This window comes from Microchirus variegatus (genome assembly GCF_963457635.1).
Source record: "Microchirus variegatus genome assembly, chromosome: 5".
NCBI classification, from domain to species: Eukaryota; Metazoa; Chordata; class Actinopteri; order Pleuronectiformes; family Soleidae; genus Microchirus; species Microchirus variegatus.
In genome coordinates this window covers 3,019,133-3,038,078 of record NC_139806.1, presented here as the reverse complement: position 1 = coordinate 3,038,078, position 18,946 = coordinate 3,019,133, and the positions used below count along the sequence as shown (strand labels likewise).

Below are 18,946 nucleotides of genomic sequence, written 5' to 3'. Positions count from 1 at the left end.
ATCAAGTGTCGGCTCATTTCCTTTGTGTCAGTGAGTCACAGATGGAGGCGGGGCGGCTGAAACATAGGTGAAGTCGTTACCACAGCACTCACACATTCACAGCCTCGCTCATACAGCCCCCTGCTGGCAGATACTGGAACTAAGATGCATTTTTAAGTTCAAATACTTGAATGTTGATTTGATCATTTTCGGCAAACACACACATTAAAGGTCTAGTGCAGCGATTCCATAAAATTGTGGGCCGTGGCACCCTAGTGGGCCGCGATGGTACTGCAGGTGGGCCGTGAAAGGGTTGTGTTAGTTTAAGCTTAAGCTCTTATTTCTTACTTTTAAAAGTATCCTGTGAATATTTGGCAGTTACTTACAATTTACTGCATGCTAAAAAAAATAATGTATTAATAATATATATATATATACAATATATATATAATGAATATAGTGTAAACGCAGGGCCGGTCCAAGGCATAAGCGAACTAAGCCGCTGCTTAGGGCCCCGTGACCACTAGAGGGCCCCCAAGAGCAATTAACTGAGAAAATAAATAATAAAAGTTTGGATTGCTGTAGTTTATTTAAAGCTTTTTCACAGTTTCTACATCGTTGTCAGATGTGATTATTTAACTTTATATTTTATTTATAAACAATTTTAATGACCTTTTTTCCCGGTGCCTCTGTTGATTTACATTATTATTCAAGTATTTGTTTTATATGCATTTGTTTATTTTATTTAATGCTGTGTTTTTTTTTACATATAAAAGTCAAATCTTTGTATTACAGGAGTGTATTTTGATTTTCAGACCTTAATATCTTAATATTTTATTAATAAACCATTTGGTTTTATGTAATGATACTCTGTGTCGCCAGTAGGGGGAGTTGCTGATTTTGCCAAATATTAATTGGAAGATTTTTCTGTAAGTTTGCAAATCTGGTGTCAGCTTCCATGCAACAAAAAAATTATTTCTCACATTTAAGTTTTACAAGTGTATTTGTGACAGAGTAGAATAAGTAGAATAGCTTTAGTATAGTAGGTGTGTGAATGATCAATAATCATTATTATTGGCAGTAACAGAGGGGCCCCAAGATCAAATTTTGCTTAAGGCCCCATGAAGGCTTGGGCCGGCCCTGCGTAAAATCACACTGAAACTGCACTAATTAACCTATTTCAATATCTGCAACATAAACAGCCTGTTGTTATGGAAGGTTTAAAAATAAAAGTCAAAAGTGAAAATTGTGTAAACATGTCGCCCCGAGCCGGGCTGAGGCGTCAGGGTCAGGGGTCAATCACCCTAAAGGGTTCTTTGACCTCTGACCCTTAAACTGTTCCAAATACACATCTATAATAAACACCTTTTAACGACCTGCACGTGCAGCTGCAACAGATCTTTTCTGAGCCACATGTGGTCCCACAGCGCACGAGACCAACCCACTGCGACTCCGCCCACTCCAGCAGTTAAAACTCCACGCCCCCACGTTGTTTTGTTTTGTTACGTGTCTACACAGAGTATTACGGTAACAGGAGGAAAAGCCCATTTTCCACAATAAAAGCAACGTTCTGCTGACTTTTTCACTCATTTCCTCAAGAGTCTAAAAGAGTTCAATTCATTCTTTATTAATATTATGTTTTACCTGATCGTATGATAAAGTTTATTGTTATTATTATGATAATTATGATTATTAATAATCATAATTATCATAATAATAAATCGCATGGACAGAGAAGTGGCTGCTTGGCGCCCCCTGGTGGGCGAGTGTGGACAAACATTATTATTTTTTTATTTTTTTTAATAATAATTAATTAAGAAATGTATTCAGAATGCTCTTAAAAACTATGTTTGTAAACATAAATAAACAAACAAGGAAATAGAGTGTGATAATAATCTGAAAATGAAGTAGTTTTCGTCCAATTGTCCCCTGAGAAAAAACAATAATAATCGTGTGCGTTGCTCTTATTGTGAAATCCGCTCTTGCGCGCTGTTACCGTAATACCGAGTGTATATATGTGCGTAACCCTGTACAGGACAGCTTCGGCTGCGCCTGTCGGTGTGTGTGTGTGTGTGTGTGTCTTCAGTCTTGCAGGACAAGGTCCGGGTCCGGGTTCTTCTCTGATCTGGATCCATTCCGTGATTTTTTACTGTGGATGTTTGAAGATCCGCTGACCTCACACTTTGAGTTTGGCGAGTGCGCGCTGCGTAACTGGAGCCGCTGATCCATCCACTGCTCTGTGTGATCATTCTCCCCAGAGACTGAGCTGTTTCTCTGGGTGCAGGTGCAGAGATGTGGCGTGGACTGTCCCCGTCTCTGTCCCTGCTGCTGCTGCTCGGCTTCACTCTGCGTGGACTTGACGCTCTGGAGGAGACGAGCACAAGCGCATGGCGAGCGAAGACGCAGCCGATGACTGAGGCAACAGTGGCGGCCAAAGCGCACAGGGAAGCTGCCTCCACCTCCTCCTCTTCCACTTCCACCTCTTCCTCTTCTTCCACTTTCACCTCCTCCTCTTCCTCTTCCTCCTCTTCCACCTCTTCTTCTTCTTCTCCCGCCAAAGCGCCGGACAGTCTGCGGGAGGCAGAGCCGCTGTCCCCCGGGAGAGACGCCCCTGCTGTGGGCGCGGGAGGCAGAGTTGAGCCGCCCACCGCGGAGCCTCTGGAGGAGGACGAGCTGGACAACCAGGAGAACGTCATCAGCCAGGTCAGTGACGTCATCACCACTCGGTCTGTCTGCCTGTCGTCAATACGTCATTTTCTTAAATGAAATCAAAATCTCTGATTTGACGCTCTTGATTGTGCCGAACACGCGCAGCCGCGTCTGCAGCGCGCTCCTTTGGATCAATGGGCGACAATGATCATGGTGATGGTTACCTGGTTGTTAACTAAGTTAATGATTAGTTAATGATTAACTCATCATTTAAGCCTCTTGTAACTTTTATCAGTGACATAAGTGCAGCTGCAGAGCAAATTCATCCATATTTGGAAAATGATTGGTTAGCAGTAACCAGGATGCTGGTCAGTGATTAACTAATGGTTAACTACTCATTAAGTAGGGGTTAATCAACCATAAACTAACAATCACAAAGTTAATATTAACTAATGAGCGATTAACCAATGGTAGTCAATAATAAGCCAGTTATTAGTTAGCATCAGTTCACTTTAACTAATCATTAATATAAATTAACTATTAGTTAATGTATTAGTTAACCTGTTCTCTGCGGCTTTATCATGAGTTAAAATGATGACTAAGGATTTAGGCTGAAAAGAGATTCCAATGTCATTTAGAGAATAAACATGATGATCAGTATCAGTGTGAGGATTATTGACAGATTATCATCAGACAGAAGAGACAAACCCATCAACTAAATAAAAGCCGGGCTTTCCTGAGAACGATGGAGGATTATTAAAGTGCCAGAGCCTCAGTCTAATTTCCACTCTTAAACACAGGATAAATATAGGAGAGCGTTGGATCTCCGGTCTGGTGTGTCGTCAGGTTCACGTCTCAGTGGTTTCCCACAAAAAATAAAAATAAAAAAATAAATAAAACCAACTTTTGAAGCAAAACCCACAAGCAATTGTTCTTCTTTTGATATCTGATTCCCTGAGTATGAGACGTGATTGTGTTCTGTAGATGCAGCACTTTTTCTTAACCTTCTCTGTCATTGAAACACAGCACAAAGACCTCAGTTTGTCAGTTCAGCTTAAATGCTCCAGTGTGTGTGTGTGTGTGTGTGTGTGTGTGTGTGTGTGTGTGTGTGTGTGTGTGTGTGTGTGTCATGGTAACAGTTTGCATCCCTTTGGCGGTCACTTATGCAACATCCTCCTGAACTGTAATCTCACCAAACCAAAAACCAGAAAGTGGCCGTTAGTTAAAGCCTGTATCTTGTTCTTTTTCTCAGGCTGCAGCTGCAGCTCGTCACTCACTCACTTTGCTGCTTCTTCTTCTTTTTGCTCAGTCACGTGTTCATTGTTAATCTGCAGGAGACAATAAATGAGATTATTATTTAAAAAAGAAAAAACATGTGATAAGTTGTTTTTTGGTAATAGTGACAGGAGGAAAATCAATAAAAGTTTATGTGACTGACTTGAAAATGTTGTTTTGCTCGCTCACATAGAGTCCTAGTGATTTATTTTGAAGTGCCACAAGGGGGCGCCTGTATCTTTACACTGATTCCAGAAACTAATCAAGATCTTATCAAATTTATTTGGCAACTTAAGTAATGTTTTTGTAAAATTACAATAGTTTGACAACATTTAGCAATACTTTCGTCATGAAACTTTTTTTTTGAACCATTAAAATAATTTTTTTGGGGAAAAGTGCTCACAGAATTTTTTTGTTTTTGTGGTTTTGTAACTTAAGTCATGTTTTTGTAACATTACAACAATCGTAACTTTCTTGGTATGAAAGGAGAATGTATTTTTTGCTAGCATGACAGCATTTAGCAACATTTAGCAGACATACGACATTTTGTGACAGGATTTTGTAACATTAAGACTCAAATAATGTTAGGATATGGTAAATGGTTTTTTTTGTGTAACTTTATTAACATTAGAAGCACTCTCAGAGCGCAGACCTCTGCCAGGGCAGCTCAGCCCCCCACAAAATATCGAGAAAAATATCGATAGCGTCTACAGATCACGCCCAAAATTGAATCACTTGTTCCTGGTCCCATTGTGGACATTTCCTGAAAACTTAACCCAAATCCGTCTACGATTTTTCGAGTTACGTTGCTAAAAGACAGACAGAAAAACAAACATTGGCGAAATTAAATCAATTAAGTCATCAGTAGATTATGGATGGATGGATTATGTTTGTATTTTCTTGCTGCTTCTGTAAAGTTGAGCACAAACACATTCATTTCTGGTCATAATGTTGTATTATTGCTTCGTTTTTTGTTGTTGTTGTTGTTGTTGTTGTTGTTTTCCTCTCTAGGGGTCACCACAGTGGATGAGCCATACATTTTATTTGGTTTTACAGTGGATGTCTTTCCTGATGCAACCCTCCCATGTATTGGGCCTTGAGACCGTACCTCTGGTACCTTTGCTCAGCCCTTGACCATGAGCTGGGAAGGGGATTTTCTTATATTGTCCATGTCTCGTATATAGATAAAGACATTAAGACGTCCTGCAGAGACAGAAAGACAAACCGTGTCCCCTGTCCTCTTCCAGTTGCTGGGCGATTACGACAAAGTGAAGACCGTGTCGTCGGGGTCCGACTGCGTGTGCCGCTGCATCGTTCGACCGATCAAGCGATCCGACTGCGGCGACGGGACATCGCCGCCCCAAAGCGCGTACACCGTGGAGACGGTTACCAAGGGCACGGACTGCAAGAAGTGCACGTGCATGGCGCCGTCCTCCGCCGTCAACCCGTGCGAGGGAGAGTACAGGTTTAAGAAACTGCAGGAGGCGAGCAAGGACGATATCAAGGTAGATAAGTTCGACCGTTTTTTCTTCCCCCCCCGTTTCTTGTCGTGAAGTAGTTTGAAGTGACGTAATGTTCTCTTTGTGGCGTGTCCAGCTGGCGACGATCATCGACTTGTTGGAGGGCTCCCTGTACGGACTGGACTTGTTGAAGCTCCAGTCGGTCACCACCAAACTGCTGAGCAGGATGGACAACATGGAAAAAGTGAGGATACCTTCTCTCTCTCTCTCTCTCTTTTCAGGGCGCGATCCAAGTGACAAATCTAGAGGCTTCATCACAGGAGTTTGTTTTACTGTTTTTAAAGATTATATACCATCTGTAAGATTCCGTCAGCTGAATAAATAGATGAATCAGCATTGATAGTTTGTTTTGTTTCTGGTTCAAGATCCCCAGACTTTATTGAATCCCCACGCTTGTCTTTTGGCGCCAAGCGAAGTGTGGGCATTTTGTTCGAGACGACTGTCTTGAATGGAAGGAGTGTCGCCTCCTTGGAGTTTGAGGCTTTCGCCATTCAATGCAACCTTCAATCAGTGGCCTGGATCTGAACAAGAACCTTTGTTCTCTCCATTCCCGCCCTTCATTTCCTGTCGTCACCTTATTGTTGGTTTTGGAATGAAAATTATAAAGTATATCTATCCACACAGCTGTTATTGGGTGAGAAGCAGAGTAGGCTACATCGAGGACAGGTCATAAGGTCAATGCTAGGTCCATTGACATGTTTTCTAAAATGTAAATCCGCCTACAGACAACCTGCCAAGTTTAAGGAATCGGCAGCGTTGGGTGTGAAATGTTAGACTCTTGATGTCTTTGCCCTCTAGGCCTTTACTCGTAACCTCACCGAGAGAGCGCGAGAGAAAGAGCGAGCGAAGGACCGAGCAAAAGAAAAGGAGAGGGAGAAGAAGGCTCAGCAGAAGAAAAAGAAAGCAAACGACATGGCGAACGGAGGACAGAAGGTTCGAGCACCCGTCCACGCCAACAAGCAGGTAGAGACAAAACCATCGTCGTCGTTGTCGTTGTCGTCCACCCTTCATTCCCAGACAAAATGAAAATTATTTTTTTTTTGTCTCCTGTTCCAGAAGAATCACGAAAGTCAGCCGAAGAAAAACCAAGAGCAACAGGGTCTCGAACAACAACAGCAGCAGCAGCAGCAGCAGTCGGCCAACAACAGGACAGGAAGTCCAAAGCCAGTCAAAGAGAAGAACAGCATGGTCGTCAAAGGCGTGACCTTCTACAAGGCAGAAGAGATCTACAAGGAGAACGACCGAGGGAGAGCAAAGAACAGTAAGTGTGTCAGCACCACTTTTATTTTACACTCTTAGAATTAAAAGTGCTAAGTAGAACCATATAAGGTTCTTCAGCTTGTCCTCATAGAAGAACCCTTTTTGGAGGGTTCCACCAAGAACCCTTGAAAAACCCTTTATTCAGGAAAGGGGTTTTAAAGGGTTCGCTGGATCAAATTTGTTCTTACTGGAACATTAGTGTTACCAAGAACCCTTGAAAAAGTGTTTTTTCAAAAGCAAATGGTTCCAGGTAGAACCTCAGCCCTTGTAGAAGGACCCTTTTGGAACCCTTGTATTCCTGTTTTATCAAAAGGTAAACAGAAACATCGCTGGAACATCTCAACATGACCTCTTCTTTTCTCCTCTTGCAGCTTCTTCGTGGGACTTGCTGATTTCTGACCAGCTTCCACCTCTCAGGACTCTGCCCGTCCAGCGTCCAGCGCCGGCGCCGTCTGTCCGCACAGAACTGGACGCCAAGGACTCGTCGAGGCGAGAGAGCGACCCGGCACCGACCCAGCAGCCAACCACCAGTCGCCCGGCGACCGCCAAACCAACGGCAACCACAACCGCACCGGCCCTGACGACCACAATACCACCAACAACAACAACAGCAGCAGCTCCAGAACCGACGACGACAACGACCGTGTCGACAACTACATCCCAACAAACTACGACCCAGAGAACCACGCCTCCTGTCACCCATCACAGCGTCGCAGCTTCACGTACGCGTCCAGCCGTTGACGCGTCGCCTACAGCGGCGCCTCAGGCTGGACCTAAGAGTCGACTCAGCTGGACGGAGAGTCCTGCTGACCGGCCGAAGACCACCAAAAAGCCTGGTAGAGATACACGGCTGCCATTTTAGCCACATAACAACAATCGACACCAGCTTAATTTGTGACATCATTGTGATGACATCATCACCAGGGTGTTGACTAGCAAACATTTTAGCTAATGTGCACTGCTGTTCGAAAGTTTGGGGGTCACTCAAACTGGTTTAGAAAGTCAGACTTTTATTCATCAAAAGAGTTGCAAAATGAATAGAAAATATAATCAAGACATTGACGAGATTAGAAATAATGATTTTTAGCCAAAATAATAATTTTGCTTTCGTCAAATAAACAAGAAAACCTGTTTTCAGCTGTGCACCTATACGTATTCCATTAAAAACCAGACGTTTACAGCTAGAATAGTCGTTTACCACAATAATAATGTACAGGGTGTATTTTATGATTCATTTAATGTTATATTCATTGAAAAAGGCGCTTTTCCTTCAAAAATAAGGACATTTCTAAGTGACCCCAAACTTTTGAAGGGTAGTGTTTGTTGTTGTTATTAAGATATTTTAACATAGAAATGTTGAATGTCCTCTTTCTTCACTGTTTCCCCCGGTACTGAAGGCAGACAAACACGTCATTAAGCCATGTTTAACTTTCATAAACAAAGACATGCTGCAATATCCACAAACTCGGCTAAAACGCTGATAAATAACATTCATATGTTCAACAAACACAGTTAAAACACCAATGGATCAAACGAGCAGGAGCAGAAAACACCGCAACTGTGTAAACGTTGTGTAAAATCAGCGTGATTATGTAAACAAACAAACAAACAAACAAACAAACAAACAAACTTAGACAGCAGAGTCCACAGACTCCATTTTTTTCATCACTTTACGACCAACATTCACGGATCGGTCCGCAAAATACGAGCAAAACAACAACTCACGTTCAAGAAATACAACCACAAATGTTGTCTTACCTTTGCTGTTTATCAAAACAACTTATTTCCACCGCAACGCAACCGGCATTGAATGAAGAACAACACTTCCCAGCATGCTTTGGGGACTATGCCCAGCGACATTAACTCGTTGTGATTGGAGAAGCGCGAATGTCGGTCAAATTACGTCATAGGCTATTTGCGTCCTTCTGAAATGCTAATGAGGCGATTCACGCGCATATGGAGACTGATTCTGATTGGTTTAGAGGTTTAAAACGACCTGTCAATCACAGAAATTGACCAACGATAGCCAGAGCTATGGCGCTGCGTTAAGCTAGGTTTAGCTTAGGTTAAGCTAAATTAAACATGCTGCAGTCACGCTTGGGTATTGGGATTTGGGTATCAAATATTTGGATATTTGTTATTATTATTATTATTATTCAAAATAAATTATTTTTAGACCAATAGTTATATGTAAATACAATTAAATAATTAAATCATAATTTAAAAAAAATAATTTTAATAATTCGGTATCAAAGTAATCTCAAATGTTACAGCTTTACATGTTGTCACGTGACCTCCAAGAGTTTTTAAGCTCCTACTTCTTATTTTTTAAAAGTGATATTTACTTTAAAATGCTATTTATTTATTTTTAAGGCGATGGAAAACAAATCCTTAATTTATGCTGGGTTCCATCTGGTTTAATCTGACACAGTGGCATCTGCAGTGATGCAGTGTTATCTTTATTTTGATAACAAGATCATTCACATAGAGCCTGTGATAAACTCTAATTAGTTTGGACCACATAATTTTTCGAGCAGGGACCCCCAAAAATAGGATAATAATTGGAAAATAGGTTTTAAATCTCAAAGGAAAATGAATTAGATGTACAAATCAAAAAATGCTTGAGTCACAGTGCCACCTACCTCGTGAATATGTTCCTGCAGGGCTGTGTAAGGACACGGTGGCCAGCATCTCTGATCCGGTCCAGCACAACTCGTACGGCCTGAGCGACGGCGCCTGGATGAGAGACGCCCGCGGCCATGGCAACGTCATCTACCTGACCAGCGGTCACTATGGCAACAGCCTCCTGGAGTTCCGCGAAGTTGAGGCCTTCAAATCAGGTGCGTTTTCCACTCGTCTTGCGTGAGCATTGTGACTTTGACCAGCCGACTTACTTCAAGCCGTGGTGTTCTTTCCCCCCCCCCCCACGCTCAGGTCAGCCAAGTAACTCGTACAAGCTGCCCTACAGCTTCACCGGAACGGGCCACGTGGTGTTTAACGGCGCCTTCTACTACAACCGAGCGTTCAGCCGGGACGTCATCAGATACGACCTGCGGCACAGATACGTCGCTGCCTGGACCACGCTGCACGACGCCTTGCTGGAGGAGCAAGGTCACAGGACGCAGACCGAAGTAAGGCTAACTGTGACGCTGCGAGCCCGCAGGAAGCTCTGCGCGGTGATTTAGTAGCAGAGCATGCACTCGGGACTCCTTCACAGGCCACGGGAAGGTCAGGGAGTGGAACTGCAAGTGCTGCAAATCACTGAGTATGACGACTTAATGGTGTGAAGGAACTCCTGAAAGAATATTGTGCAAAATCAACTTTTAATACTTATATTTGGGACTCTTAAGGCCCTAGTAAGTACAGGAGATAAAACACGAGATGACTCATTGCTACGTCACAATGACACATTCCTAGAATTCTCGTCTCGCGATTCCCCGATTTGTCCCTAAAAAACGCGAGCGTGCAGGCGAGGGTAATAATATCCGGAAGAGCGGAAGTTGGCGAAGTGTTCCATTCAAACTTCCAGCCTTCTAGCACCCGGCTAGAGTCAGCAAATTATGGCTTTTCCAAATGCTAAATGCTGTTAGCTGCTGGAGCCTCAGTGACACTAACATAGCTCAAAAGCGAGCGTTCTGAACAGGGTTGTTTTGGCAGGGTGATTGAACTGCTATGGTGTTTCATCCTTAAAGGGATAGTTCGGAATTTTGGCCTATTTTCCAACTCAGCCGGTGTGATGGAGACGTCTGGAGACGTTTTCAAGAAATTTAATTCAGCTCTTCTAGTTGCCGAGTTCGCTGGTGCTATGGCTAGCGTTAGTCAATGGTACCTGCTAGCATGGCATTAAAAACACTCATAGCGACTCCACAGTGCACCTGAGGCAAATCAATTGTAACGGCAGACTATCGATGTACATATCTGTGTTGATAGAATGTTTGAAATAAAACCAACCTTGCAATTTGAAGGATTTATGTCTCATCATCAGCAGCGTGTCATACTTCCTGTTAGACTATGGCAGCGGTGGACTGATATCACCTAGCACTTATAAGTTACCGGTTCTATAATAGTTTGTTTACATGCTGTCATTGCTACAGACGCAGAATAGCCTGCAGTGGTATCTTCTTCAATCTCACAAAAATGGCCACTTTTGGAAGTGCCATGCTAACTTGTACCATTGACTTGCGCTAGCCATAGCACCTCGGCAACTCGAAGAACTGAATGAAATTTCTTGAAAACATCTCCAGACGTCTCCATCACACCGGCTGAGTTGGAAAATGGGTCTTATGTCCAAAATTCCGAACTATCCATTTAAGGTATTTTGACCAAAGCATGTGACGGACATGTTCATTAGCACACCAGGGAACTAGCTTAACTTGTAGCTACAGGGTATAATACGTTTTTTTCTGTTTCCAGGTGGAACTGGCTGTGGACGAGTCAGGTCTGTGGGTTCTCTACCCCGCTCTGGACACAGAGGGTTTCCACCAGGAGGTGATCCTGCTCGTCCACCTCCATCCCCGCGAGCTTCAGCCGATACGGACCTTCCGCACGGGCCTTCGGCGCGGCCGCTACGGCAACAGCTTCCTGGTGTGCGGCGTGCTCTACGCCGTGGACAGCATGGAGCGCCGCTACGCCAACGTGACATACGCCTTCGACACGCACACGCTCACGCACACCGTGCCGAGCCTTGCGTTCATGAACGTGCACGGGCACACCTCGCAGCTGGCTTACTGCCCGCTGGACAAGAAACTGTATGCGTGGGACAACGGACGCCAGATGACGTATGACGTCGTCTTCGCCTATTGAGACGTAAGCGACGTATCGCGTTCCGCAAAGAGGTCGAAAACGAAGCTGAAGACGGAAGAAATGAGGCAACAAGGGAACTGATATTTGATCGTTGGATCAGTCTGTACTGCTCAACCATCACACACACAATAACAAAGTCAACAGTTATCAAAACTAGCCAGTAGGGGGAGCACCCCCTGAGAACGACTCATGCAGGAGGAGGGCGTCATCTAATCTGTGCGAGTGACACAGTTTTGTGGTGATGTGTTCAAGTTTAACCACTATATTTTACTTCAAACTTAAGCATAAAGGAAAAAAAAAGACAAAAACATATATATATTTTTTAAAAAAGATGTAGGTTGTTTTTTTCCTCCTGCAGGTTCTGGAGCCTTTTTAGTCGATGCTCTTGTGTCGGGATCAGACTGCACGATGGTCACCATGTTGTTCGGGGGAACTAGCAACGCGACAAATTTGACCCCCGAACAATCCTGTGCGAGTTCAGGGCCATGGGTCGTCCATTATTATCCGCGGGTCGCTGAAGTTCCACCAAATTGCTTGAAAATCGGGCGTGAATTTTGTGTCGTCAGATCCCGACATAATCTCCTAAGATATAAAGGAGGCATTTTTAAGTACATATACGGATTCTCACAATATTTTGTATATACCGAATAGTAATGACTGACGGATAGAGACGCCATCTTAGTTTTTTAGTTTTCAGAACGTATGCCTGCCTATTTACCGTCACTTCAGTGTCATCATCGCTCGAGCGGCAACTAACGATTATTTTCGCAATCGATTAATCTGTCGATTCATTTCTCGATTGATCGTTTGGTCCATAAAATGTCCGAAAATGTAAAAAAAACGAAACGTTGACATGACGATGTTCTCTAATGTCTTGTTTTTGTCCGCAAACCGAAACGATTCGGTTTGAATGATTTCTTTGTTTATGTGGAGCAAAGAGACGAAGAACATATTCACATTTAAGAAGCTAAAACTAGCGCTGTGCAATCGGTTGACGCGCGTTAACGCATGACACGTTTCCATAACGACCGACTGGAAAATGGCGCGTATGACGGAGTGCCAGAGTCCTGGCACCGTTTACCAGTTAGCTCCACTAGGTGCATTAGCTCCTTTTTAGTGCCGTTAGCGCGCCTACAATCGAAATGGAGCGGTCTGTTTATTAAACGAAAAGAGCAGCACTACAATTAACTAACATATCTGTGTACTACAGACTCAACAACCGGAGTCACGTAAAAATTACGCCACGTGCGTCTTTTTCCGGAAACGCATCGCGCGTTAACGCAGACGTTAGCTAGCTAGCTAAAACAATCAGAAATGTTGTTTCAATCACGAAAAAAAGCTTCAAACCGATCAAATCGATTATCAAAATAGTTGACGGTTAATTTAGCAATTGGTTAATCGTCGTACGCTGAGCTGAGAAGCCGCATTTTTCCGTTAGCGCTTCACTGACCGATTGCAGTTCAGTCATTTCAAACAAAATTTCGCGCATCAACACATCAAGACAAGGTTAATTTCAACTGCGGCCTCTTTTTTTTTTCGGTTTGTTAATTTATAATAAAAAAAAATGTTCCTAAAGACGAGGAGGTGAACCGTCTTTTATCCAGAGTCTTTTTCAGGTTCTCCTCTGGTCCATCTTGTGCAGCCGCCTGCTGTGGACATTATTCCTGGGGTTGATTTAGTTTTCCTGGAAGCAGCGGAGGCACTGGAAGAATCCCAAGGGTGGAAAATAAGACCCAGCTTGATGCTGGGTCAACCTTCAGGACACACACACACACACACACAGCAGATTTGTCTGTAAGTTTAATGGCCTTGCAGGGATTCAGACGGGGCCGTGAACTGCTGTGTGATAAAAGTGCATCTGCGAGTCGCCTTTGGATTCCATTCCAGTCTGTTAGGGCTCGACAGGGCTGGGCGATCTCTGTAGACGGCGTAATAATTAAAGTATTAAAGTCAAATGATTAACAATAATGATAATAACAGTGTTTCAGCAAACGGAGGGACTCCAAATGTCTGCTTTGTGGACTCGTTTATGAGCCCGTGCTCCAGTCTTTCAGCTGCTGACACATGGTTACCGTGGGGCGGGCGGGGGTGAAGGGTGGGAGTGGGTGGTTTGACCGCCAAGCAGAGCAGAAAGATGCCCATTCACATCAACTGCCTACTCAAATCTGTAGTATGAATGCATGTGTGTGTGTGTGTGTATGTTCTCTGTTGGTTTTCAAACCACCTCATCTGAATGTCTGAATGCGGGAGGACCACACACACACACACACACACACACACATTCTTGTACTTGCTGCATACTGAGGACCGGGTAAAAGTGTTGACAAAGTGAGGACCAGCATTTCCACTTTATAAATCAACACAATTACAAATATCTGCTTCATGAATGACCTCGATAAAGAACTACTGGGTGCAGTACCATAGCATGTCTGCAGGTGGAGCCCCAGAGCAAAAGGTGTGTGAAAAGGGTTTTGTACCAAATTGAGGACCTAGCATGCACGGTTTACGACCTAAGGAAGTGATTTCAATGAAAACAAAGCGAGGACCGGCCAAAATGTCCTCACTTTGTAAAAAATGACCTCACTTTGTTGGTTAAAAACTCTCACTGGTCCTCAGTATGACGCAAGTACAAGAATACACACACACACACACAGAGAGAGAGAGAGAGAGAGAGAGAGAGAGAGAGAGAGAGAGAGAGAGAGACCCCTAACAAACACATTATTGTCTTTATTTACTTCTGGGTAGGACACATTGACATAATGCATTCTTTAGCTTCCGTAGCCTAAAGCTAACATCACAAAAACAAGTCTAAACCCAACTAAAAACCAAAAGTTAACCAAGCATTTTGAAGTTGTGAGAACGGACTACAACGTCCCTGCAACTCCAGAAAGTCTTCTCAAAAAACATCAACACACACACACACACACACACACTGTGTCTGTTTTTAAGATAGCGGTGGTATCTGCATTCCGAACTTCCACTTGAGATAAAAGTCTGCACGGAGAAAGAAAAAATGGGAGGAGCACAAGAAGAAAACGACATCGTGGACGTCGTTTTCTTCGGTTCATTAGTGCTCACTCACACAAAAGGTCTTTTAAGTCTAACGACAGCTGAATAAGTGGAGGGAGGTGGAAAGGAAATGTCCGGATATATTTGGTCAAAGTCGTTCTCTTGATACGACCCTGAAAAGGTCGACTGCTCACTCCGCCCTTTCCCAAGTGCATTAGTGAACTACAATGGTCTTCACATACCAGAAGTGATGTTTTCTCTTCAGTGAATCATCTCCTCGCCTCCGTCTCACCCACATCCCTCGTGTCCTCGTCTGTTAAATCCTCCTCCACAGCATCCATGAACCTTCTTCCTGCACGTGACCAGACCAGGTCGACCATGACTCTCTTAGTTTATGTCCAAACTGTTCAACATGAGCTGTCTCAGCATCCTCAGCACTCCCACCTACACTCTTAGAAATAAGGGTTTCAAAAGGGTCCTTCAACAAGGGCTGAAGTTCTACCTGGAACCATTTGCTTCTGAAAAACCCTTTCCTGAAGAAAAGGTTTTAAAAGGGTTCTTGGTGGAACCCTCCAAAAGCGTTTGAGGTGCAACCTTTATAAAAAGGTTCTACCTGGAGCCAAAAAAAGGGTTCTCCTATGAGGACAACCCGAAGAACCTTGTATGGTTCTACTTAGCTTAGTTTATCCTTTTGGTCTTAAAACTCACCTTCTATTGTCCATGCCATGCACGTTTGTTTTCAACGGAGCCGGCGAACACAAGCCGATGAAAGAACAGCCAACCACCCACTGAAAGAACAAACCAGCAACAGACAACGTTCCAAATACATAAATACAGTAGATGTACTTTAGTACTTACAGCTTCTGTGTATTTCTGTTTTCGGTCTTCCTCACTTCCTCCGACAACAATTTCCTCTGCATCTTTTTCACCAACCAGACCTCTGATTTCAGGTCGGCAGCCATACTAGCTGACAGCTTTGGCTAACCCTAACTCTAACTCGTCACAATGACTCCAAAGCCGTTACATGAGAGTAAAAATCCTGCATCTTTCCGCTTTAAGCTTAAAAATGCAAAACTAGCTTGTTTGTACATTTGTGCTAGTGTAGAAACATAGCGTCACAAGATGGCGACCAAACATAAAGCAAGACATACAACAGGGTTAAGGTAAAGGAACCAATCTCAACTTAAAACACTTGTACAAACACACGTATGGGTAGTTAATTCAATATTTGCCGATAGGTTTCACTAAATTACACACACTGGACCTTTATGAAGGCCAGTAAATGATTATAATCCCAATCTTCATGGTTACACAAACAACGTCAAATGATTACAGCGTGGAATCAAACACCGTATTTGATTGGGGTGGTTGTCATGGTTGCATGAAAACATGGCGGGGGAATGATTGTAGTGTTTGTGCTGGTAATCACAAGTGAATGAAAACTGGACCCGTGTGTCCAGACATAACCAAACGATCTGCACGGGGGTCGCCTCGGTAACGACAAAGGCATGCGCCCACATTTGTGGCACAGCTTTCAAACAATGGGCTCGTCGAGTCGCGGTGCAGAACTCCTGAGGAGACGAGGCGATAACATCTGTGTTCTGTGAGTCAGTTCACTGTGTTGTGTTTTCCTCTATTGTTCTACATCGTTTCTACGCTGCTGTTGTTGATGATGATGCAAAAATACAACTGGAAATCCGATCTGAGCAACCAAGTAAAAAAAAAAACAATCTGGATAGGGCCTAACCGACATCCTCCTTTTGTGCTGTAATACTCATTAATGCCACTAGGGGTCACCTCACAATGGAACGCACAGTTTGCTCATGTTAGATTGTTGCCTGCTGCAATGTGGGCTAGAGATATATGAACTAAATGGATGGAGTCTTCTGGGTTAGGGTTGGAGGAGGTTGCAGTACTAGCCACCAGGGGGCGACTCCACTGGTTTGAATGGAAGTCTATGGGGAAATTCGCTTTTTCTTAAGGAGATCTACACATTTCACATTCCTTTATTCTTTCCAGGACACTGTGTTTTTGTTATTTACCCCACATCGGCCAAACACATATTGCATATTAAAAGATAAAACACTTTCTGTGAGCATCTCGAAAATGTTCTCGCTTATTTCTGTCCGTTTATAATCTCACAGAGATCCTGCACGTTCACTATCCAACTTAATTCCAAATTCTTGCTTCTATATTTATAACTTTAAATCTGCTTCAGTCGGCTGCAGCTCTTGGTCAATAACCATCAAGGAGAAACCACGTTTAATCTGTCGTACATCATTACCAGTGAAATAAGCTCACTCTTGGCTCGTCTGCTACCTGGAATATAAAGTAGACAGAGATGGAATGTGCTGGTGTGCAAGAATGTCAGCAGGAATTCTCGAGGAGGATTGAAAGAAGGCTTTGTGCGTCCAGTGGGTATTTGGTCCTAATATCTGCGAGCTACACGACTCCAATGGCGCGACAGATCCATTACCACCCTGTCATCAGTGGGCATCAGTGATTGGTAGAGACTGATACTCAACGTGAGACCGTCCACACCACTTTAAAAACACCAAATTCTGCTCTGGACGACACCTGCCCCAGCATTTTAGAATCAATTTTTGTTTAAAAATGCATAAAATCTGTTTGGGATATGGCTGCCGTCCACACTGCCTCAGTTTTTCTGGAGTCCAAACTACTCATTTATGCTCCCAATAAACGGCATTCATACTACCTTGGCATTTTCAGAGTGCACACTACACTGTTTTCATATATAAAATTGATAAATTATACCCCTGCTCCAGCATTTTAGAGTCCACACCGAGTTTTCATTAGAGCTGAAACAATTAATCGATTATTATTCGATTACTAAATTAATCGTTAACCATTTTGATAATCGATTAATTGCGTTGAAGCTTTTTTTCATGATTAAGAGAAGATTTCTGATTGTTTTAGCTTCTTAAATGTGAATATTTTAAAGAATGAATTCATAAAAACCGAATCATTTTGGTTTATGGACCAAACGATTCAACGATTACGAAAATAATTTAGTTGCAGTTGCGTTAGTTGCAGCTCTAGTTTTCATTTAAAAATGCATATATCCAGCTTCAGATATGCCGGCTGTCCACACTTACCGTGGCATTGTAAACTGAGAAGTTTGAAAACTGGGCCTGTGGTTTAGTCCGGATGGGCAGAAACTTTAAAAGAACTTTAAAAATTGATGGATCAAACCAAACCAAAACAAACTACAGCTCAGGACAGAACCAAACCAAATGTATCTGGACTCATTTCCACACAATAATAAATGTATGCAACATCTTCTTTATTGGTGAAAGGTGAAAATTAGGAGGTCAAGAGATAATTGTGGTTTAACCCGCCCCCCCGGGTGCGGTTGACGGAGAGAGAAAGAGGTGAAAAGAGGTAAACGTAAGTGGAGAGAGAGAGGAAATGAAGGAGTAGAAACGAGAGGAGACGGAGTCAGACGTAATGTGTCGCCCAGACAGCAGAACATCTGGTTTGTTACTGAGCATCGCAGACAAAGAAGAAGAAAAAAACCCAGAAAAGAACTGCAGCTGATGCAAAACGACGGAGACGACAGGGAAAATGACAAGCGGCTTGATTAGCATCCATAAATCAAAGATTACAAGATGTTAAATCAAAGCCTAATTACACATAATGGAAAGTAACTGCAGTCGCCAAGTCACAGAAAGTGAACTGGGGAGGTTCTTGATGCATGAATCTGCAAATAGAAAGTTTGACTTTCCTGAACATTCCTCAAGAGTAACAACCACGACCGTAATGAGTGAAAATCACCTTTCCAGCAAATTTCCCACTCTCTCCTGTGAGCTTTCTGAGCACAAAACGAAAAAAAAAAGCCCTTTCTAGTTATTCCACAAGCCAAGATATGAGAAACCACAGAGTCACAGGGCCGAGGGGTTTGTGTGACTCACATCCTCCATGATGTCACTGCCTTCAACTCCACTCTCCTGCTGCTGCTGCTGCTGCTGCTGTAACTCAGCACACCAACGTTCTCACATATTCACCTCAAATCTCTACATCTGCTCAGTCAGAGTAGGACAGGACACAAGGGGACAACAAGGTCCCGGAGATCTGAATATCACATAACAGACGACGAGTCGTGAGCTATTGAGCCTGAAAGAGATTCACTATATGGACAAAAGTGTTTGGCCAAACCTGTCGAGTATTAAACTCAGGGGTTTCAGTCAGGATTTGGGCTTGAGGCCCCTTACCCTCCAATAAGAACGTTCACTATCGAGCACCTTTGGGAGGAACTGGAACAAGGAGAGCCAGAACCTTCTCGTCCAACATCAGTGCCTGACCTCATACATGCTCTACAGAACGAATGGATGAATGAATGACACAAATTCACCACAGGAAGAAGCTGCGAAAAAGGGGGAACCAAGCTTCCTCTGGTGGCAATCAGAAATGTCGTCCTACTGTGATTGGAG

General features: G+C 43.3%; 1 protein-coding gene across 1 annotated transcript; it reads left to right on the top strand.

Annotated features, from left to right (window-relative positions):
- Positions 1–1,235: 1,235 nt before the first annotated feature.
- On the top strand, positions 1,236–12,998 carry olfml2bb (olfactomedin-like 2Bb; the record flags this gene model as incomplete). The annotated part of the gene is made up of 10 exons (XM_083888882.1): positions 1,236–1,266; positions 2,540–2,682; positions 5,151–5,408; positions 5,500–5,607; positions 6,222–6,386; positions 6,480–6,684; positions 7,055–7,519; positions 9,347–9,523; positions 9,618–9,814; positions 11,097–12,998. The coding sequence occupies 10 exons, from the start codon at positions 1,236–1,238 to the stop codon at positions 11,484–11,486; spliced, it is 2,139 nt and encodes a 712-aa protein (XP_083745008.1). The 3' UTR covers positions 11,487–12,998.
- Positions 12,999–18,946: the final 5,948 nt, after the last annotated feature.